The sequence below is a fragment of the Pelophylax lessonae genome (genome assembly GCF_965119305.1).
Source record: "Pelophylax lessonae genome assembly, chromosome: 8".
In the NCBI taxonomy this organism is placed as follows: domain Eukaryota; kingdom Metazoa; phylum Chordata; class Amphibia; order Anura; family Ranidae; genus Pelophylax; species Pelophylax lessonae.
This window is the reverse complement of record NC_138775.1, coordinates 271639880-271663409: the sequence shown is the minus strand read 5'-3', so window position 1 is coordinate 271663409 and position 23530 is coordinate 271639880. Positions and strand designations below refer to the sequence as shown.

Here is a 23530-nt window from a genome sequence, read left to right as displayed (position 1 = left end):
ACTTTACAAAGTGCACATTCTTTTTGCCTTTAGTAAATCAACTCAATAGGGTCAAGCACCCTATTATAATCATTTTTTATATATTTTTGTACCTGCCTTGCATTGTTTTGAATGGATTATAATAATTTTATTTTGTTACATTTTTATTCTAATCATTTTTAGAATAACGGAAAATTTCCTATCAAATGCTTACCGTAATTTTCCTTTCCTGATGAACATGGCAGCATATATATGGGTTAAACCCACCATCACTCCTCCCCTATAGGACCCCACTCCCATAAATCTTTTCTCTTAGCCAGGGACCGCATTCCGTAACTAGCCTACTCATGACTGTGGTTGGGAACCCCTGCTGCCATGGAGTCCATCAGGAAAAAAATTACAGTAAGCATTTGATTACCTTACAGACTCCATGGCAGCATACGTATCAGAACAAATGTATTGTATTATAATGGATAGATGGAGGACAGGTGACTGGAGGGAGCCCACCCCTCCTTAAAGGCACAGGATCACACTGAACACCCAGCACATTGCACAATGGCAGCAAAGGTGTCAGTGCGTTGCCTGAGCAATATAAACGACAATACAAAAAGTGGTCACCTCCCCCACCTATAACCGGTCTTGACAGCAAGGAGCACTCGAAGGGCAAACACAGGTCAAAGAAGCAAGGGGATTTCCAGTCACTTCTTACCAACCAGTCCTCCATCTATCCATTATAATACATGTGCTCCCACTGTGGAGACTCTTTAAAGGTAGAGTTAGGGTCTGCAGATATCAGGGTGCCATGCCGGGGCCTGCAGCTTGGCCATGTGTTTGCAAATGTGTTCAACTAAACCCCTGTTTTTAACGTATACTGTTAGACAGGTTTATCCGGGTGGTCGCTGGCTGGTTGGTAAGTAGTTACTGGAAACCCCCTTGCTTCTTTGACCTGCGTTTGCCCTTCCAGTGCTCCTTGCCTAGACCAGTTATAGGTGGGGGGAGGTCACCACTTTTTGTATTGTCGTTTAGATCCAGAAGATGCTGCTGCATGGGCCCAGGGCATTTATAGCCACCTGCTAATAGCTAGGCTCTTAGGCGCTTTGCCTGCCAATGGCTAAGCTTAAGCTCTTCATGGCACCGCATCCATCGCCCTTCCCCACTCTGCTAATAGCTGTGGACTGCTGGAGACTCCACATGGCACCTCATCCATCGCCCTTCTCCACCTCGCTAATAGCTGGGGACTGCTGGAGACTCCACATGGCACCGAATCTATCGCCCTTCTCAACCCCCCAAATAGCTGGGGACTGCTGGAGACTCCACATGGCACCGCATCCATCGCCCTTCTCAACCCCCCAAATAGCTGGGGACTGCTGGAGACTCCACATGGCACCGCATCCATCGCCCTTCTCCACTCTGCTAATAGCTGGGGACTGCTGGAGACTCCACATGGCACTGAATCCATCGCCCTTCTCCACTCTGCTAATAGCTCGTGAGTGCTGGAGACTCCAAATGGCACAGAATCCATCGCCCTTCTCCACTCTGCTAATAGCTGGGGAGTGCTGGAGACTCCACATGGCACCGCATCCATCGCCCTTCTCAAAACCACAAATAGCTGGGGACTGCTGGAAACTCCACATGGCACCGCATCCATTTCCCTTCTCAAACCCACTAATAGCTGGGGACTGCTGGAAACTCCACATGGCACCGAATCCATCGCCCTTCTCCACTCTGCTAATAGCTGGGGACTGCTGGAGACTCCACATGGCACCGAATCCATCGCCCTTCTCCACTCTGCTAATAGCTGGGGACTGCTGGAGACTCCACATGGCACCGCTTCCATCGCCCTTCTTCACCCCGCTAATAGCTGGGGACTGCTGGAAACTCCACATGGCACCGAATCCATTGCCCTTCTCCACTCCATACGTCTTCCAGGGCACAGCTTGCCAAACAACCAGGCCTCGATCGTGGCCACTTTATCCAAGGTAAGACTTCAACCATTCTGGTCCTTAGGAGGAGGACAAAAAAGGAACCTGGCCTCTGGCCCAGAGAAAAGATTTATGGGAGTGGAGGCATGGTAAACCCATACGTATGCTGCCATAGAGTCTGTCAGGAAAATAAGTTTTGTACTTGCCTTGCATTGCATAAATGGTTTATAATCATTTTTTTTTTATATTCTACCTATGCTGATCAACTTGTGGTTTCAAAGTTGGGTTTACATACAGTAAAATGTCTACTATTCTACATCAATCATGAACTGAGAGCATGGAAAAAATTTTAATTTTCATCTGAGGCAAAAACATATTTCTTCGGAAGCTATGAACTCTAGTAATGTCGGAGAAGGGTTCTTGCTTTTTAGAACTCGTGTATTTGCAAAGTGTGACAGAAGAAAATGTGTTTTTGACAGCCGGGAAATACATTGACCGTAGGGCTACATATGTAAGTGACAGTGTGGCCGTTACATTTCAGATTTCCAGTCGGATAGTGATAGCTTTAACCCCACGCTCTGGGAGGAGCAGCGACAGCAAAGGATGACGGTGGCATTCGAATTTGAGGACAAGAAGGAGGAGGAAGAGGGCCCCGGAAAAGTCAAGGTTGGTACAATGTTAACCTTCTAATGAAGAATCCATTTCTTCTACAGACCCCAAATTGTGCCTTTTGCAAGCTCTTTTGAAAAGCTCCCCAGCCATTGTTCATGTTAGCAAGCAATGACTCCTAAAATTGATTTTTTTTGTTTATATATATACATATATATATATATTTATGTTTATACTGTACATATATATATTCATATATATATATATACAGTATCTCACAAAAGTGAGTACACCCCTCACATTTTTGTAATTTTTTTATTATATCTTTTCATGTGACAACAATGAAGAAATTACACTTTGCTACAATGTAAAGTAGTGAGTGTACAGCTTGTATAACAGTGTAAATTTGCTGTCCCCTCAAAATAACTCAACACACAGCCATTAATGTCTAAACCGCTGGTAACAAAAGTGAGTACACCCCTAAGTCAAAATGTCCAAATTGGGCCCAAAGTGTCAATTTTTTGTGTGGACACCATCATTTTCCAGCACTACCTTAACCCTCTTGGGCATGGAGTTCACCAGAGCTTCACAGGTTGCCACTGGAGTCCTTGTCCACTCCTCCATGATGTCATCACAGAGCTGGTGGATGTTAGAGAACTTGTAGAAGGGACATTTTTGGTGGAAGTGTTGGGAGTGGTGCTCTAGGGGGGTTTGCGTTGGGATGGGAAAATGGAAGAAGAGGAGTTGTGCTAGGAGGAGAGATTTGGAGGGTTTGTGCTAGAAGAGGTGATATGGTGGGAAGAGGATTTTTGGGGGGGGGGGGTTGTGCTAGTAAGGATGACTGAGGAGTATTTGTGCTGGGAAGGGAAATTTGGAATGGGGGCGAAGAGGATGTGTCCTCAGAGGCGAAATTTGACGGGAGAATTTTTGCGTTGGGGGAGGTGCAAAGATTTGTGCTGGGAGGGGGGATTTGTGCAGGGGGGCAGATTTTTCATGGAAGGAGGGGGGATTTATGCTTAGGGAGTACACATGCAAAATTGTGTTCAATTCAATTTTGGGGGGGGGGGGATTTTTGCTGACACATCTTGGGGGGGGGGGGGGGCACGGTTTGGCATGTTCGCCCTGGGCTGTAGATGACCTGAATGCTTACAGGCTTCCTAAGAGGTAGGTGATCCAGGGCTCCCAAATCTTTATAAACTGAGGTACTTTATCATTGAGGATAGCTGAGAATTTCTCATTGACCATTATCCAGGAGCGTTTGGTCCTAAGCATATCAAATTGTATAATGGGAGACTTCCACAACATAGCTATCGCAAATACAATCTGCCAATAAAACAAAAGAGATCAGCCTTCTCACATACCGTGGAGCCTCTAAGATGGGTCAGCCCAACAATCTATTAAAGATTAGTGCCTGTCAAAGAGTACAGGAAATTATAAACATGGATTCAGAATCTGGATCCAGTCTTTTGGGCAATCCCACCAGGTATGCAGAAACAAACCTTCCTGACCGCAATCTCTAAAACAACGTGGTGAGGCTCCCGGGACGGAGCAGGCCAGCCTCGTTGGGACCATATACCATCTAAGTAAAAACTTTATAATTACCTTCCATTAGAGAAGTGTTATTATATGATTTAGAGGTATAGCCTGCTAATTTATGCCAATCTTTGAGGTCCGGGTCAACCTGTAGTTCATGTTCCCTCTTCAGCATGTATGGATGTTTAGAGAGCTGTGACATTAGCATCAAATATATTGCCCAAATGAAACCATGTTGTTCACAATTTCTTTTTTTACAGTACATTTTTCCAAAAATCGTTTTGGAACAGATTTTTGGTTTAAGGGCCCATTTACACCATGTATGTTGTGGTAATGCATGGTAACACATTAAAAATGCAATGCAGTGCCATTCATTTTGAATTGTACTTGTCATTGTGGTAATGGGCGACAACACACACTGCAATGCAGCACAAGCCAGTGGGTTCCGGTCTTTAATAGACACAGAGAGCTGTCTTTGACAGCTCTATCACTGTGGTGGAAGCGTGCAGTGAGCCCATGGATGCATACGTGAGCCGTATGGGCTTTAAAGTCCACCCTCTTTTCCGACGCACCAATGCGTTATGTGAACGACGAGAGGTTAAAGGTCAACTCCACCTGCAGTTGCTGCTACAGTTACGGCATGGATACACCCACTCCCATAAGGCACCAATGCTTGACTTTCTTTTATTTCACTATACTACATTATAAGCAATCGGTCAGGGATGTGTGACACAATTATTTGGTTTTGCATTGACCATGGCCAGCAAGGAGATATGAATCCTGCTGCGATATCTTGCCATTGGTGTTACCCTGAGAAATAAAAGCCCTCACGTGTTTGCAGCCAAGCAAAGCTGCGGTATCAGTTTTGGGTAGAGTTGGCCTTTAATTCCTCTGGAGTTTCCTAGGCAACGCCAGCCTCCCTGAATCTTCACTGATGCTCACTTTATTTAAATATAGAATTAATTTTGGAACGTTGAGATATCTAATTGAACACTTCAAGTTAAATACTTTTTTTTTTTTTCGCTTATAACGAGACTCAACAAATTACACCGACCCACTAAAACCTCCCTGTTTATGGAATCGTTCTGTGATATAAATAATCAGATAAGTCTTTTATGTAGCTGGGAAAACGAGAGCATATGTAAATTTTGGAATGAACAGAATCTGCGCTCATGTTAAGTGCAGTAATTATAAGGACAAAAAATGTTTCTGTCTGAAAATTAGCCCCGTACATCGGGAGTATACAGGATCCCGGCTATTGCGTCACTTTTTCCCCCCCGAGAGTTTATTTTTAAAAAGAAACAGTAATCTCAAAATTCAATTGAAGGTGGCCATACCTTATACAATTTTCTTTTTCAATTTCCTTTAGCTTTACCTTCAACTACAATGAATATAAAAAGTCTACACACCCCGGTTAAAATGTCAGGTTTCTGTGATGTAAAAAAATGAGACAAAGATAAATAATTCCAGAACTTTTTCCACCTTTAATGTGACCTATAAACTGTACAACTCAATTGAAAAACAAACTGAAATATTTTAGGTGGGGGAGTAAAAATAAAAAACTAAAACAATGTGGTTGCATAAGTGTGCACACCCTCTTATAACTGGGGATGTAGCTGTGTTCAGATCACATTCAAACTCATGGTAAATAGGAGTCAGTACACCCTTGCCATCATTTAACCTTCCTAGCGGTATTCCCGAGCGTGACTCGGGGGTTAGATTTTAGAGAAAAAAAGCGGTAACCCGGAGCCACACTTGGGGTACCGCTAGGAAGATCGCTGGATGCTGGAAGAGGTTTTACTTACCTTTTCTCCGGGATCCAGCGAAGAATGCGGGCGGTATGCGGCGGTGGAGCTTCCTCCCGATCGTCTGCGAGCCCCGGCTTCCGTCTCCGGCGACGTAACGTCCGCCGGGGGGTGGAACCGGCGGCAAATTCAAATGTAAAACACACCAAACACACTGATACCGTTCAAAATAAAAAAAATTCACATTACATTGCCCCCCAGTGCCCTTTCCTGCAGTTTTACTGTACTTTTTATGTAAATATATGTATATATATATATATATATATATATATATATACAGTATATATATATATACATATATATATGTATATATATATATATATATATATATATATATGTATATATATATATATATATATATATACGTATATATATATATATATATGTATATATATATATATATATATACGTAATTCTTGTGACTGAGCAGCCCAAACCAACTGTATACATTATATATATATATATATATATATATATATATATATATATATATATATATATATATATATATATACGTATGTATATATATATATATATATATATATATAATATATGTATACATACATATATATATAATATATGTATACATAATATATGTATACATACATATATATATAATATATGTATACATGTATATATATATATATATATATATATATATATATATATATATATATATATATATATATATATATATATATAATATATATATAATAAATGTATACAGTTGGTTTGGGCTGCTCATTCACAAGAATTACGTGCAAAATAATGGTACCGCTTTCAGCACCTAAAATCCAAAAGAATCATACCGCCAGGGAGGTTAAAGTGCCTCTGATTAACCCCAAATAAAGTTCAGCTTTTGTAGTAGGTCTTCCCTACATTTTCTTAGTCACATCCTACAGCAGGGATCCTCAAACTACGGCCCTCCAGCTGTTGCTGAACTACACATCCCATGAGGCATTGTAAAACACAGACATGACAAGGCATGATGGGAATTGTAGTTCCTGAACAACTGGAGGGTCATAGTTTGAAGACCTCTGTCCTGCAGCAAAAGCCATGGTCTGCAGAGAGCTTCCAAAGCATCAGAGGGATCTCATTGTTAAAAGGTATCAGTCAGGAGAAGGGTACTATAGAATTTCCAAGGCATTAGATTTACCATGGAACACAGTGAAGACAGTCATCATCAAGTGAAGAAAATAGGGCACAACAGTGACATTACCAAGAACTGGACGTCCCTCCAAAATTGATGAAAAGACGAGAAGAAAAGTGGTTAGGGAGGCTGCCAAGAGGGCTATAGCAACATTAAAGGAGCTGCAGGAAACTCTGGCAAGTACTGGCTGTGTGGTACATGTGACAGCAATCTCCTGTATTCTTCATATGCCTGGGCTATGGGGTAGAGTGGCAAGACGGAAGCCATTTCTTACAAAGAAAAACATCCAAGCCCATCTAAATTTTGCAAAAACACATCTGAAGTCTCCCAAAAGCATGTGTGAAAATGTGGTATGGTCTGATGAAACCAAGGTTGAACTTTTTGGCCATAACTTCAAAAGATACAGTATCTCACAAAAGTGAGTATACCTCTCAAATTTTTGTAAATATTTTATTATATCTTTTCATGTGACAACATTGAAGAAATTACACTTTGTAGTGAGTGTACAGCTTGTATAACAGTGTAAATTTGCTGACAACACACAGCCATTAATGTCTAAACCGCTGGCAACAAAAGTGAGTACACCTCTAAGTGAAAATGTCCAAATTGGGCCCAATTAGCCATTTTCCCTCCCCAGTGTCATATGACTCGTTAGTGTTACAAGGTCTCAGGTGTGGATGGGGAGAAGGTGTGTTAAATTTGGTGTTATCGCTCTCACTCTCTCATACTGGTCACTAGAAGTTCAACACTGCACCTCATGGCTAAGAACTCTGAGGATTTGAAAAAAAGAATTGTTGCTCTACATCAAGGCCTAGGCCTAGGCTAAAAGAAGATTGCCAAGACCCTGAAACTGAGCTGCAGCACGGTGGCCAAGACCATACAGCAGTTTAACAGGACAGGTTCCACTCAGAACAGGCCTCGCCATGGTCGACCAAAGAAGTTGAGTGCACGTGCTCAGCATCATATCCATTTTAGTGAACCGCATTCAACAGGTGTCAACTATCTTTGCATAAATGCTAACGGTCCCTTAAAATCTGTGTTATGGTGTGTCAAAATGAATGACTTACCGTAATGCACATAAGAGGCATAGTCTAACCCTCTCAGCAACTAATGACTGCGCCGGGCTCTCAAACAGTAAATATCAGCATCACACTGATATTCCACATGAGTTAACCCTAAATACAATACTTATGAATCATACAGTACATATATATAAAAGTGCATGTAGACGAACAGTCCACATGACAAATCAATATAAACAAGCATAAACCCATCTGCACTCGATCTCCGTGACGCCATATGGTGTATATGGATGAAGGTAGGTCACCCTGTCATAATAAGTCCTTCAATAAAGTGTCTCCAATATCATACTCAACCTGAGCATGAAAAAAACTCATATATATATATATATATATATATATATATATATATATATATATATATATATTGCACATATATCCATTAACTATTTATCTACTCCAAAAATCTGTCGCCTTACGGACATGAGGATTAAAGGTGTCTACTGATCTCCAGCACATAAAAAACATTTATAATCTGTTCCATTTAATATAAAATCAGCCCCTTGGCGTTCATCATATATAAAATTATATCTGTAATATGTTAATAAATATCAATTCATAATATTATATCAATATTTATCCCCTAGATGAAAATCGATGGGTAAAAATACACTTAATTAAAATTGCATGACTACAAATTTAAAACTGCATGATTAAAACTTAAATAAAAAGAAAAAGAAAATCATCCCCAAACATGCCTATATAATGCGCACCCCCCTCAAAGAAGTCATGGAAATTGCCAATCATAATTAATTAATCACTAATAAAACAATTGAGGTCTAGTTCAACATTTAAACCTCCTGGTCTAAGAGTATGGGTCAAAAAAGTAGTTGCTAATATAGTTATAAATATGCAGGCACTGTAACTGCTTTTGCTTAGTTTTAAAAATGATCTTTGTTACCTTTTTTTACAAAGTTAAAAAGTTCTGTTATTGTGACTAAGCATCTCTTCTTCCTGACAATGGTTGGTGGGGGTTACAGGACACTGTGCAGACATACAGCATGCCTGTATTCCATACTCTGTTCAACCAGAGTAAGGCTGTGATTGGTCGGGGGGCATGATGGCTGATCAAACTACCTAAAACAGATATGCTGTGTATCTGCACAGTGTCCTGTACATTTGAATGGCCAGCCAAAGGATGAAAACTGACAACACTAACACAGATCAGCTTCTGTACTTTGTGTTGTCAGTTTAAAACAAGGAAGAAAGATGACTGGTAGGATCAACCAGGTACTTCAGAAGGAATAAGTATATGAAAATTATACACTTTAAAGCTATACTTCTCACAATTTAGGTTGAGATCAATTTGAAGAGGTATCCAACTCCATATCCAGAAGATCTGAAGAACATGGTGAAGTCAGTCCAGAACATGGTTGGGAAAAGTCACAGCTCCTCTCTAGAGAACTCTATGCCAACTCCCACACCGATTGCGGAGCAAAACATCAAGGAAAAATATGAACATAAGTGGCCGATGCCCACCAAGGAGATGAAACCTGAGGTGAAGGGACAATTGCATTTAAAGCCTACTGTTTTTGTTTTTTTTTTTTTTGTTTGTTTTTTATTCAAGTGAACCTGATTTGAACTAAAATATCTGTAAAGCTTCATCAACAATGAGATGCAGGATCCTTCTGATAACTGTAAGTCTTGGTGCTAGTCTTCAAAGTTATCCTTGTGTCCCGAATTAGCTACTATGGAAAACAGGCCTAGACTAAAGATGAATCCTCAATTGTTTTCCAAGTTTAGATTATGCCCTGCCCCTCACGTTTTTAAAGTAGTTCAGCCAAAACCTATCTAACCCTAAATCTACTCACAGACACATACTAAAATGAATCTATCTAACCCTGTAAAGCAAAAATCGCTATACATACTTTTTCTGAAGTCGGTCTGGTCTCCAGTGGCAGATTCTGTGGGCAAGAGAGAACTGACGACGGCTGGTAAATGCCTGGAAAGTGACGTCAGCCAGAGTTACTGTGATGGAACTTCCAGCACCCAGGCTGGGTGCTTCATCAAGATATATATTCCTTCAGTCTGGAACCAGGTATTATAGATGAGCACCCAAGAACTAGGCGACACTAGCTTAGATGCAAACTGGAACTGACTTTATTTAAAACTCACACAGAATATATTTACCACACAAAATTAGATAAGAGCTTGATAACATTATGCAAACAGTAAGATAAATAACATAGCCAAGGAATAGCCAACATAAACAGTAATCTAATAAAACAGTAAGCTAACGTCAGACGCCAACACTCCACCGGCATTGCAGGAGGTCATCTGTCTCCGTGCGGACCAATGAGGCACGGCCACGTGGGACGCTACAGGAAGTTGTGGTGACGCCGTTCCGGCATCACGGACCTGCAGACACTGCTCTCCGGGAGAGGACACGGGATGGGTGAAGTAAGCTTGGAGCATCAGACAGGACGCTAAGTCCACCATCACATGGGGAAACTTCACACACCGCCTGCCGTGAGTATGACCGGACAAGAGGTCTTGGACTTTATACTATCCTACTGGGAAATCTAGAGGAGAAGCTTCCGGTAAGATCCGCTCCCTATACCCATTACTGGACAAATACATAGCCTTGGCTGCTGGGTGGACCACCGACGCTTAGCTCCCTCCTACCCCACAGAGTTACGACCCAGGTCATAATCAACCTCACGAAGCAGGACAGGTGGTGTACACACCCCCCACAAGTGAGGAACTTTTTTCCCCCCAACTGGGATTGTTTGCTCCCTCTTCAAACCCCCCCCCCCTCCTCCGGCACCCCATCCCATCCTCTTCATCCCCACACACTTCCCCAAACCGGCTTCACCACTTAGGTGACAACAGGTCTCATTGAGACCGCAACAGGGCACCAGCGAGCTCTCTTTGGGTGGCCACCTTGTACACTTATTATTTTCTCCATGTGACATTTATTTACTGGAAATAGTGATATACAGCGTATCCGCCACTCTCAGACACCATTTGTCCATAGCTGCACACATAGCCCCCAGCGATTACATGCCTCCACCTTGTGTTATCACCTAGGGTCATTTAGACCCATTTCTTACACTTTGTAACAGCCCCACAGACACAAGGAGGCATTACAGCATTAAGGGATTGAAGAAGTGATCAACAGCTGTGAATTCTTATATCACTCCTTTCCCATCGGGCTACCTGAGACAGAGACCCTGCACCAGGTGGAGTGCTGGCCTTAGGTGGTGTTCCTACACTGTACTCACCACCTATACTAATCCTAGGGGTCGGTCCCACACTACATGTGTCACAATTACTGCAATGTAGTTTTTACTTGTCTGTAAGTATCCACTTATTTTTGTATTGCACCGCTTAATAAAATTTGAATTTTTGCACACATTACCCTGTGAGCCCTGTCATTGCAACCTTTCTGAGAGGGTCTTTCCCCTCTCACCACCCCCGAGTTGTTAACTAGTCACCTAGACCACCTTTAAAAAAACTAGTCACCTAGACAAGCCTAGGCGATTCAGTGCCCACACAGAAAATTTGGCACCAGTTCCTCAGTAAGAAGACTTAGGGCTGTCAAAATAGCTAAAAGGATTAGCAGACAGGCAGAAACAATAGGTGACTCAATTAACAATGGAAATTCACACCTAGGAGGCACATAATGGGGAAATTATGCCATGGGAGAAAGACACCTTAGTAAATAGATTATACCAAGAGACCCCAGCATCAGGTTGTTTTGAGCTGATTATATTATCATCTGCTCTGAGTCTCACAGTCTAAAGCAGTCATTGCTGGTTTGGGCACAAAGGCCCCATATCTGTATCCAGGTCCTGGGTTCCCAGAGTCTGTGTGTTTCAAGGAGACATGGACCCGAATCAAGACCACTCCAAGGGCCCACACACCTCCCAAGAATAGAGCCCCCTCAAAAGCCAGGGCCTATAGTCAGTAGGCTATCCTGCAGTCCCCTCCAAAAGCCCCTGTCCCGGTTGGGTCTGTCATCGTTACTATGAAGCTTCCGTTGTCAGCTGCCTCTCCTGCACACTCCCACACACTGAAGCCACTGCTAACAGCTTAGCATGGGACCGGACTGGAGCGACTGCGGAACAGGTAAGTATAGTGATTTCTTCTTTACTGGGCTAGGTATAATCTACCTAGCTTAGAATGTTGCTGAGAGTAGGTTTAGCGTTAGATAGGTTTTGGCTGAACTTCTACTATAAGCCCCACCATATATAATTCAAATATCAAAATCTCTCCTCCCCAAAGCATTTAATAGTTGAATGACAGGGAGGAAGGGGCAAAGGCCAAGAGGAGGCGGGGCTTATTCTCAACTTGGCCAACGCTACAGGCACAGTCATCACCTAGGATCCTGGAGTGTTACCCAGTAACACAGAAATTAGCACAGTTGCCTGCATTGAGGTTATCTTAGAACCATTTTAAGTCAGATTTACTTTGACATAGGGCAGTAATAATATGCAAAAATAAAAAGATTTCATTTTATAGCCTTTTCTTTTGTTTCTACACAAAATCGCATATTTAGGTGCCAAATAGGGAACACAAAGAGTTCCAGAAGAGTCAAATGTCTGAATCGAGTAATATCCGCAGTTATTCTTTGGATGTCCCTAAGAGGAAGGAGAAAGAGGAGCATTCAGAAAGATCCGAGGTACTTGCCTTTTTTATTTTATTCGTATGCAGCCTTTAACATGTTGCCCCTTGTCTCCAGGCCCCATAGCAGTTGTTTTGGCCTATTGTGGCTATAGTGACATGGTCCCCTCAATTTCTTACAGCTCCAGAGCCACGGCAAGGAAGGAGGACCTGGTACACCCAAGGTTGATAGTTGCTTAAACTTGTCATGTTTGCTTTAAAAGCAATTAAAACTGTGCACCAGTGTGCTAGAATTTGTCACAAGGTTATTTCAATCACATATGTGTTTTCAAAGGGCCTTCAGATGAGTGTTGCCTTAGTGTAAATTGTCCTTTATTTAATAAAAACTTGACACCAAACATGGGACAAGAGCAGTCAGAATAATTTGCTAATCTGCTAGCTGCTGTTAGCTGAGCATATTCGTTGATTTACTAAAACCTGAGAGTGCAGAATCTAGTGCAGCTTTGCAAAGGACGCAACCAGCTTCCAAACAGCTACAAACAGCTGCAGCAGATTTGCGCACTCCAGTTTTAGTAAATCAACCCCATAGTTAGCAATGGTTTATTAACCACTTGCCTACCGGGCACTTAAACCCCCTTCCTGGCCAGGCCAATTTTCAGCTTTTAGCGCTGTCGCACTTTGAATGACATTTGCGCGGTCATGCAAAACTGTACCCAAATGAAATTTTTATCATTTTTTTCAAACAAATAGAGCTTTCTTTTGGTGGTATTTATTCACTACTGGGGTTTTTATTTTTTGCTGAACAAACAAAAAAAGACCGAAAATTTTGAAAAAAAAACAAAACAGTTTTTATAGTTTGTTATAAATTTTTGCAAACAGGTAATTTTTCTCCTTCATTGATGTGCGCAGATGAGGTGGCACTGAAGGGCCCTAATAGGCACTGGTAGGCTGCACTGATGGGCACTGATAGGCTGCACTGTTGGGCACTGATAGGCTGCACTGATGGGCACTTATAGGCGAAACTGATGGGCACTGATAAGGTGGCACTGAAAGGCGGCATTGATGGGTGGCACTGATGGGTGGCACCGATGGGCACTGATGGGCAGCACTGAAGGGCATTAGTAGGTAGCGCTGAAGGGCACTAATTGGTGGCACTCATGGGCACTGATGGGCACTAATAGGTGGCACTGATGGGCAATGATAGGCACTGGTAGGTGACACTTATGATGGGGCACTGTTTGGCAGTGATAGGTGGCACTGGTGAGCACTGATAGGTGGCACTAATAGGTGGTGCTGGTGGGCACTGGTAGGTGGCAATAGTGCCAGCTGTTGTTTACTTTACATGATCAGCTGTCATTAGCTGACAGCTGATCACGTGGTAAGGGGATCGCCCCCTTACTCCGATCTGTGATCAGGCGAGTCTCATGGACTCGCCCATCACAGAGCGAGCTGGGCGCTCATGCACGGGAGGACGTCAATATACGCCCTCCCGGCAATTTAGGTCCGCACTGTAGCCGTCATTCGGCTATAGCGCGGGCGTCATCCAGTTAAAATACTATATTTGTATGCCACCCCAAGGGAGGTGCTTGGGCAAAAATTTCAGTAGAATTTTTATTTTGTGTTTGTGTTACTATAATCCTTTAATCTGAAGAAAATGATATAGTCATAGTGTGCACTGTTACCATTTCAATTTTAATTATGCTGTGTGTTTGTTTTACTTAACCCACTTACATACCCATGTGTCTCCAATTGTTTGCTTTCATCAGTGAAGTTTGTAGAGCAGGAGTAATGAGTAATTCGAATTATTACACTTTAATTCATATTTGCTTATTTGGGAAAGAGAGTAAACAGGAGATGTCCAGAATAGAAATTGAAATGGCAGCTTTCTGTTCACCAAATGCTTAAATGCGAACCTGTTGGCAGGCTATGGGCTTTTATGTATTTACATATTCTAAATAAACAGTGAATGGACTTTACAACAAGGCCTTGCTGGCCTTTGCAGCTGTGGGCACTGTGGAGCAATTCATCTGCAAAGCTCACAGCAGAAGCACTGAAGTTCTTCTAAACCTTCCCTCAGCAGTTCAACTCCTCCTTCTCCTCCCTCCCAGGGCTCCTGCTCTGCGATTCTATGAGAGCAGCCTTTCTCAACCTTTTTTATCTTAGAGAATGGGTGCTCAACCTGTGGTCCTCCGGCTGTTGCAGAACTACCTGTACAAGTCCCATGAGGCTTTGCAAGGCTGACAGTTACAAGCATGACTCCCAAAGGCAGAGGCATGATCAGAGTTGTAGTCCCGCAACAGCTGGAGGGCCACAGGTTGGGTACCCATGCTTTAGAGAAACCCCTAAAATAATTTTCAGGTCTCAGGGAACTCTTATACATTGGTGTTCAGTAGGAAGAACAACACCCTTACCAAAAGATAAAAAGACTATTGATGTCATGTTGCTGGTTCTGCATCATGAAATAGGAGGTCTATCAGCGACAGCTCATGGAACCCCTACTAACTTCTGAGGGTCCACAGCACCCTGGTGGAGAATTGCTGTATTACAGATTGAAAGGTTGCTGAGTCTAGGAGGAGGTGGCAGTCTGAGTTGAGTCACTACCTGGATGGGGGCACAGGGTGGGCTGAGTTTTTGAGTCATTCCTGGGTGAGGGAGCAGGGTAAGCTGAGTTGCTGAGCTTCTGAATAACTGCTGAAAGGGAAGAGCTGAGTTGCCAAGTCACTGCTGTGATTGATTACTCCACAATACCTGTAGCTACAGAGTTCAGCAAGGACTTGTCGTAAAGCTCATTTACTATTTGTTAAGATTATGTTATGTTAATATTTAAATGTGAATTTCTTAGCCACAGTTGCACTTTAAAATATACCTGCAGTACTGTAGTAAATCTTGTTCTAAAAAGGAGGAATGTGGACTTAGTCCTTGAACAATGGTGGATCCCAGTGTTCAGGTTGGCAGATTGTGTTGGACTAAGGCCTCATGCACACTGCGTTTAGGAGCTTTTAGCGTTTTTTTGCCAAAGTCCCTGAACTCAACTCAATAAGAGCCTATAGGGTTGATTTACTAAAGGCAAAAAGCAGAGCTTAGTAAATGAGGTAAAGCTTCACTTTGCAAAGAATACCCAATCACATGCAAGGAAGATTTAAAAAGCAGCATTTTTGCTTGCAAATGATTGGATGATTGCAGTCAGCAGAGCTTCTGCTCATCTACTAAGTTCTGGAGCAACTGCACTTTGCAAAGTGGACAATTTATATGCCTTCAGTAAATCAACCCCGATGTGCCCATGCACATGTAGGCATTTACCAGAGTTTAGGAGCAGCAGAGTTTAGAGGCAGTTAAAAGTTCCTCTCCTGAACGCAGAAGAATCGCATTCCGGAGAGGAAGGTTTTGGCCAAAAAAGTGTTTAGCGCTTGGGTATTTATTCATTTCAATGGAAAATACTTTGGCCAATTTAAAGAATAAACATTCAATTGCTAACCGCAAAAACAAGGCTAAACATGGTACCACGTTTACATGTGTTTTTGCCGTGTTTAGCGTTTTTCTGCTGACAGGAGAGTTGATGTTTATGGGCGTTCCAGTGTACATGTATCCGTAACGTACACCTACAGCCAATATTTTTAACACAGTGGGGAAAGGGTGAGACACCCTTAGGTTTTTATTGCTGTTTGTGTTTGAGCAGGGGAGAGAGATTCAATCTTTCTATTTCTTCTGGTGTCACCAAGACAGAACATGATCGGAAAACTCCAAAATATTACACTTGTCTTCTCTCCAGTTGAGGGAAGATTTTCTTATAGAGATACCTGTTCTGATGACAGTCGTCTAATTGGGGATTGCCCATCATTTTCTAGTCACTTCCTGTTGTCTCTTTTTCACAGTAAATGAAGAAAAATCTTCCCAATGAAACACAATAACAAAAAATGGCAATTGTTTTCACCATTCCATTCTTTATCCAAAGCTAAAAAAAAGTTTGAGCTTTAAAAATGCAGCTAGGTTTAGTAAATGAGTAGAAAATATAGGGCAGTAGTTGTTGCAGTGGAAGGGTTGAGCTGCAGATAGAGCAGCTGATGACCCTTTAGATATGACCCTTGTTTTAAGATGAACAATATACACTATATTGTAAAAAGTTTTGGGACACCTACTTTTACACACGCATGAACTTTAATGGAACCCCAGTCTTAGTCTGTAGGGTTCAATATTTAATTGGCCCACCTTTTGTTGTTATAACAACTTCAAACCTTCTGGGAAAGGCTGTCCGCAAGATTTAGGAGTGTGTTTTTTGGGAATGTTTGACCATTCTTTCAGAAGCGTATTTGTGAGGTCAGGCACTGATGTTGGACTAGAAGGCCTGGCTCACAGTCTCCGCTCTAATTCATTCGAAAGGTATTCTACGGGGTTGAGGTCAGGACTTTGTGCAGGCCAATCAAGTTCCTCCACCCCAAACTCGCTCATCCATGTCTTTATGGACCTTGCTTTGTGCACTGGTGCGCACTCACGTTGGAACAGGAAGGGGCCATCTCCAAACTGTTCCCACAAAGTTGGGAACATGAAAGGTCTTGGTATGCTGACACCTTAAGAGTTCCCTTCACTGGATCTAAGGAGCCAAGCCCGACCCCTAAAAAACAACCCCGCACTATAATCCCCTCTCCACCAAATTATTTGGACCAGTGCATAAAGCAAGGTCCATAAAGACATGGATGAGCGAGTTTGGGGTTGAGGAACTTGACTGGCCTGCACAGAGTCCTGACCTCAAACCAACAGAACACCTTTGGGATGAATTAGACTGGAGACTGTGAGCCAGGCCTTCTCGTCCACAGTAGTGCCTGACCTCACAAATTTGCTTCTTGAAGAATGGTCAAACATTCCCATAGACACACTCCTAAACCCTGTGGACAGCCTTTACAGAAGAGTTGAAGCTGTGATAGCTGCAATGGGTGGGCCCATTAATATTGAACCCTACAGACTAAGACTGGGATGCCATCAAAGTTCATGTTTGTGTAAAGATGGGCATCCCAATACCTTTGACAATATAGTGTATTTGTCCTGGCAAGGGGCACCAACACAGATCTTTGTCCCTTCAGGAGCCCTTTGGACATCGCCCAGAAATGCGGATGGCCGAACTCCGTCCTTCATTAATCGAGGCGCCTCTGTACCCTCCAAAACTTGTTCTTCTGGGAAAAGACAAAAAAGGTAGGCGTGTCATGTTTTCTTTATCATAACTTTTGATCTTATGGTTCTTTATACGTTAACAATTAAAATGTCCTCAAAGGCAACATAGTGGGGAAAATGTTAATTGTTTCAGTCGATGATTCTGTTTAACGGTGTATGTTTAACCTCCACAGAGTCCACAGATGAGTCGGAGATGGATAAACACCATCACAACAGTGTGTCTTCGGGGACCTATTCCGACTACTCCCCTTCACAGGCATCATCTGCATCCTCCAACGCACGCGTCAAAGTGCAGATATCTGCTAAAGAGGCAGTAAACAGTTCATTGTGGGGTAACAGGTCTGTTCAAACCTCATATTTTATTACTGACATCTGCATGCTGAACACAGGAAACGCATACATGGGCACTAAAATTTGAAGTGTATCTCAAGTCAACTTTTTCAGTTTTGAATAGAGTATAGAAGAATTAGAAACTGTTTTTTTATTGCTGTCTGTGTCTTTGCTGGAGAGTATCACCCTCTTGACACATTTACGGGATGGTGTACCTACCTATTCAGAATAATAAAAGTTCTACTGAACATATAGGGGTTTATTTACTAAAGGCAAATAGACTGTGCACTTTGCAAAGTGCAGTTGCACTCTGCAAGAGCAGTTGCTCTAGAGATTAGTAAATGAGGGGAAGCTCTGCTGACTTCCATTATCCAATCGTGCAAGGAAAGATGATGTTTTTTACATTCTCCTGGCATGTGATTAGGTGCTCTTTGCAAAGTGAAGCCTTCCCTTATTGCCTAAGCTCTGGAACAGCTGCACTTGAAGAAGGCAACTGCACTTTTTAAAGTGCCTAGTCTATTTGCCTTTAGTAAATAAACCCTATAGTGTTTAATTGCCATTACCCTTTCTATTTATGCAAAAAAATCGTGCCACTGTATTTATTTTAATATAAAGAAGCATTTAAGTACCTTATTTTATCATTGCTGTTCAGCTGTCACATGACATTTCCGAGGTCTTTCCCTTTCTCATGGAAAGATCCGAGGGAGGAGGTTCTAGTACTGTGCTGATGTATGCTCTATCCATGCTCAATTGCAGCAGAGGACTACTGATTGGTGCTTTGACGGGTACATTTTTGCAATAACATGGTGTAGGCGGAGTTTAAGTTGACTGACAATAGCTTTCATTTTGTTCACACTGTAAAGATATCTGGAGGAGTTCTGCCAATCACAGGCTTTGTCATGCCCCTGCAGAATATGTCTATGGTGTGTATGTCCTGGGACTAACAGAGAGGTGAAGCCTCCATCAATCAACAGCTTATATCCTGCCCCCGTAGTGTTTAGCAATATGAAGAGACCTGAAGAAGAAGGGAGGGGACTATCATCTACCATTGTGTATATGCCCACTAATATATATATATATATATATATATATATATATATATATATATATATATATATATGTGTGTGTGTGTGTGTGTGTCTGTGTGTGTGTGTGACTCTATAGTCAAGTGGGCTACACAGCTAAAGAAAAAGGTGGAAATGAACCGCTTAAAAGGGAACTGAAACTGTGGCAGCAGTTGTTCTACACAATTCCAGGCTGCAGGGGAGAAATAGAGAAGGTGGGAGGGACAGTTAACAGCAGGATTAACCATGTTTTTTGCAATCTACAGAAAACAAATGCTCTAGTGGCAAAGTGAGTATGCACACAATGTAATATAACATGTATTGCAAAGCCAGAGGGTTCGGAATCAATATAACGGCCTCCATACTACAAGACTTGATGCAAAATACCATAACATGGTGATGGGAGTACAATTTTTTGGCTTTCAGTTGGCACTATGGAAGTTTTGTTGCAATATAGAAAGTATGGTGACTAATTACAGGGAACACCATGCCTAAACACCCAGTAAATGCTGCACTTTATATGAAGTGAATGAATCACTCTTATAACTGTTGTCTGTACACAAGTTTTGTACCCATTTATAATGTCTCTTGTATCTTTTCTATTATGTGTTGGAACTTGTATTAAGCTGTGCTTGGCAAAGCATAATTTGTACATGGCAAACAAAATAAAAACATGTATTGAAAGTTTATAATGATTTTAGTTTAATGACACATTATTGTAACCAGTCCGTGATTCAGTGTTAGGTGGAGTAAAATGATCATACTAAATCTTTACTCTGCCTAAAGAGTAACTCCACTTTAGTTCTGGAAAAATAAAATCCCCTCTGGATGATCTATGTACATTGCAGGGATTTTAACAAACTTTGTTGCAGATTCCTACCTGTTTATGATATGAAGAAATAGTTGTTTGTTTTACTAGACTGATTGCAGACTGATCCTAAATGGGAGGGTCTGGTTCATTATAATCAGCTAGTTCACTTTCAGTGTTCTGATGAGAAAAGTTGCAATGTCTTCATCCCCTAAGAAGTATGTAACCTTTAGGGAGTTTCTCATCAAAAATTACATTTCTGTTGCAAAGGATGTCTAAAATCTCACTCATATCAAAGTGCAAACTGGAGAGGTATCTCCACTCCCAGTTTAATGCCAAATGATCGATAATAGTATATTAAATAACAGATAACATGGTTTATTATTTTTTTTCATAGAGATTGGGATGTGTTCAAACTCTGTATTAGCCCATTCCCTCACTATTTTTGCATTGATCAATGGAAAAAGTGATTTTGCAAGCTTCTTACAGCATTTATCCTGCCAGAAGCTTGCTGGACGATTTCCTGTAGAGATTCCTAAACAATGTTAAAACAAAATTTCCAGCATAGATTTTGGTTTGATTTATACTTTTATTCATCCACACTATAAACCAAAGCATCATTTTTTTTTCCATGAAACTAAAAATTTAACATTTTTTTCCCTATTCCCTAGGCTAACTCAGTCCTTCCCGCAGCAGATTGAATCCAAGCCATTACTGAGTCAGCGAGAAACGGCGCCAATTGGCAATCTACAACAACGCAATGACCGGCAGAACCTCAATGACTCGTTCACTGAGAATTGGAACAACAGTTCACATTATGATAACACCGGATTCGTAGCTGAGGAAAACACAGTGGACAATTCTGGAGCCAACCCAATGCTGAATTCAAAATCAAGGAGTACATCCGCCCACGGGAGACGGCCGTTAATCAGGCAAGATCGAATTGTTGGCATTCCTTTGGAGCTGGAGCAGCCAACGCAAAGAAACACCCAAGAACCTGATGTATCTCCTAGTAACCCTTGGCAAAACTGGACTCGAACTCCTAGTCCTTTTGAAGACAGAACGGCTTTTCCATCTAAACTTGAAAGCACCCCTGTAAACAGCCCAATGCCAGAGAGGAAAGAACATAAGCCACAGTCCTTAGAGAACCCAAGCACTTTCTCTTCAACTCCACCGTGGGAATTTCATGATATGGGTTCCAGTCGGAACATAGGGAATGTATTTTCGCATGGCCACTGTCGTCCCGAGTCTGCCAAAAATACCATATCGGTGAGCAAGAGTACAGAACGTCTCTCACCATTAATGAAGGACATAAAGACAGGCAGGTTCAAAAAGTCTCAGAGTATAGATGAAATAGATATTGGTGCATTCAAAGTCTACAATATACCTTTGCAAAACTATGATCCTAGAAATATAATGCAAGGAAGCCATGACAGACCAGATTTGGGGATGATGCAGGAGCACAGTATGTCTAGAAGTCAGTCTGTGCCAATGCTTGATGATGAATTATTGGTTTATGGAACCAGCAGAGGACAGCAACAAAAACCCGTTGCAAAAAAAGTATATCAGTTTGACCAAAGTTTTAACCCGCAGGGTGCAGTTGAAGTTAAACAGGAAAAGAGAGTACCTCCTCCTTTCTCATATAATCCTGACTACTCATCACAGCAAACAAAAACCATGGTAAAAGATTTGATCAGCCCAAGAGCCTATAGGGGATACCCACCAATGGAACAGATGTTCTCCTTTTCTCAACCCTCCGTCAATGAAAATTTCATTCCACCGCAGTTTAATCAAACTCAAAGTTCAAGGCCAGGGTTTTTGAAAAGAGCAGATTCATTGGCAAGTGCCAACGAAATGGCTATGTATAGGAGAGTGAGCGAGCCTCATGAACTTCCGCAGACAGATCGGTACGGTAGGGCACCCTTCCTTGGGGCTATTGAACGGCAAAGCAGCATGTCAGTTGCTGAATCCCAGTTCCTGAAAAGGAATGGTCGGTATGATGATGACCATACTGCATATCCAGAGATAAAACCTCAAGGAAGCAGTTATCAAGTGAAGACCTTGACGCAAAGGAGGCCATTGTCTGCCAGAAGTTACAGCACAGAGACTTATGGAACTGCTCAAACGCGACCTGTATCCGCAAGGCCAACAATGGCAGCTCTTCTGGAAAAGATGCCATCTGATTACAATTTGTTGAACTATGGTGAGAAGTCAGCAGACAATGAAATCAAAGTGCAGCAGAACCAGGGCAAGGTGGACGAGAGCTGCAACAAAATGCCACCAGACTGGAGACAACAGCTGCTTAGACACATAGAAGCTAGAAGATTGGACAGGGTATGTTTACATTTTTCATATCTTGCAATAATAGAAGTTCATGGATTTATCATGTTGCTTTAAAAATAATGCAAAATAATGTCTTTATCCTATGAAAAACGGCAGGTTTAAATATGCGATCTTCGAATCTTTCAAATCACTCATATCATTGTTGTCTCCTAAACAAGGTTTTGATAGTTGAACCTAATTTAATCTGATCAGTCAGGTGCATCAGTTTTTAAATAAATTTAGATTAGTGAGGTCACTCAAAGATTTTTAATGCCTATCTTGCTGTTTAACCACTTTACCACCGGAGGATTTTGCTGTCTTACGTCTGGGCCACTTTTTTGCGATTCGGCACTGTGCGACTTTAACTGACAATTGCGCGGTCATGCAACGCCGTACCCAAACAAAACTGACGCCCTCTTTTTCCCACAAACAGAGCTTTCTTTTGGTGGTATTTGATCACCTGTGCGATTTTTACTTTTTGCGCTATAAACAAAAAAAGAGCGACAAGTTTGAAAAAAAATAACAATATTTTTCACATTTTTTTATATGAAATTCCCCCCCAAAAAAATGTAAAAATCAAAATTTTTTATCATTTTAGGCCAATTTGTTTTCTGCTACATATTTTTGGTAAAAAAAAATCGCAATAAGCGTATTTTGATTGGTTTGCGCAAAAGTTATTGCGTTTACTAACTAAGAGAAAGATTTCTGTCGTTTTTGGTGTTTTTTTTTTTTTTAACGAGTAATGGCGGCGATCTGCGATTTTTTTTGCGGGACTGCGACATTGCTGCGGACAGATCGGAACCTTGACTGACATTTTTGACACTTTTGGGGTTACCAGTGACATTACTACAGTAATCAGTGCTATAAATATGCACTGTTACTGCAAAAATGACACTGGCAGGGAAGGGGTTAATTTTATTGGAGAGGGAGGGGTTAATGTATGCCTGGTGCTTACTGACATGTGTGGGGGGAGGTGACTGAGTGACACAGGGACAGATCGCAGGTTCAGCTACGCTGAACCCTGCAATCTGACCCTGCCTGTCACTTAGGAGATCCGCCCGCTTTGTTTACACAAGCAGGCGGATCTCCACACTCGATTCCCCGACGATCGGGGAAGAGCAGCGGCGATCACCGCTGCTCCTCCCCTGGCCCGACTCCCGCTGTGACTGAACACAGTGGGAGCGAGCCTCTGGCGGAGCG

General features: G+C 41.9%; 1 protein-coding gene across 5 annotated transcripts in view; it reads left to right on the top strand.

Moving 5' to 3' along the window:
* Positions 1–23530, top strand: part of LRRC7 (leucine rich repeat containing 7) — a 597872-nt gene that overhangs the window by 459735 nt on the left and 114607 nt on the right. For 4 of the 5 annotated variants that reach the window (XM_082265611.1, XM_082265609.1, XM_082265610.1 and 1 more), the window contains exons 16-21: positions 2443–2567; positions 9372–9575; positions 12579–12701; positions 17719–17827; positions 17980–18145; positions 20680–22342. In XM_082265611.1, coding sequence (XP_082121737.1) covers positions 2443–2567; positions 9372–9575; positions 12579–12701; positions 17719–17827; positions 17980–18145; positions 20680–22342 — 2390 coding nt within the window. The remainder of the gene's footprint in view (positions 1–2442; positions 2568–9371; positions 9576–12578; positions 12702–17718; positions 17828–17979; positions 18146–20679; positions 22343–23530) is intronic. The other variant, XM_082265612.1, reaches the window with a different exon arrangement.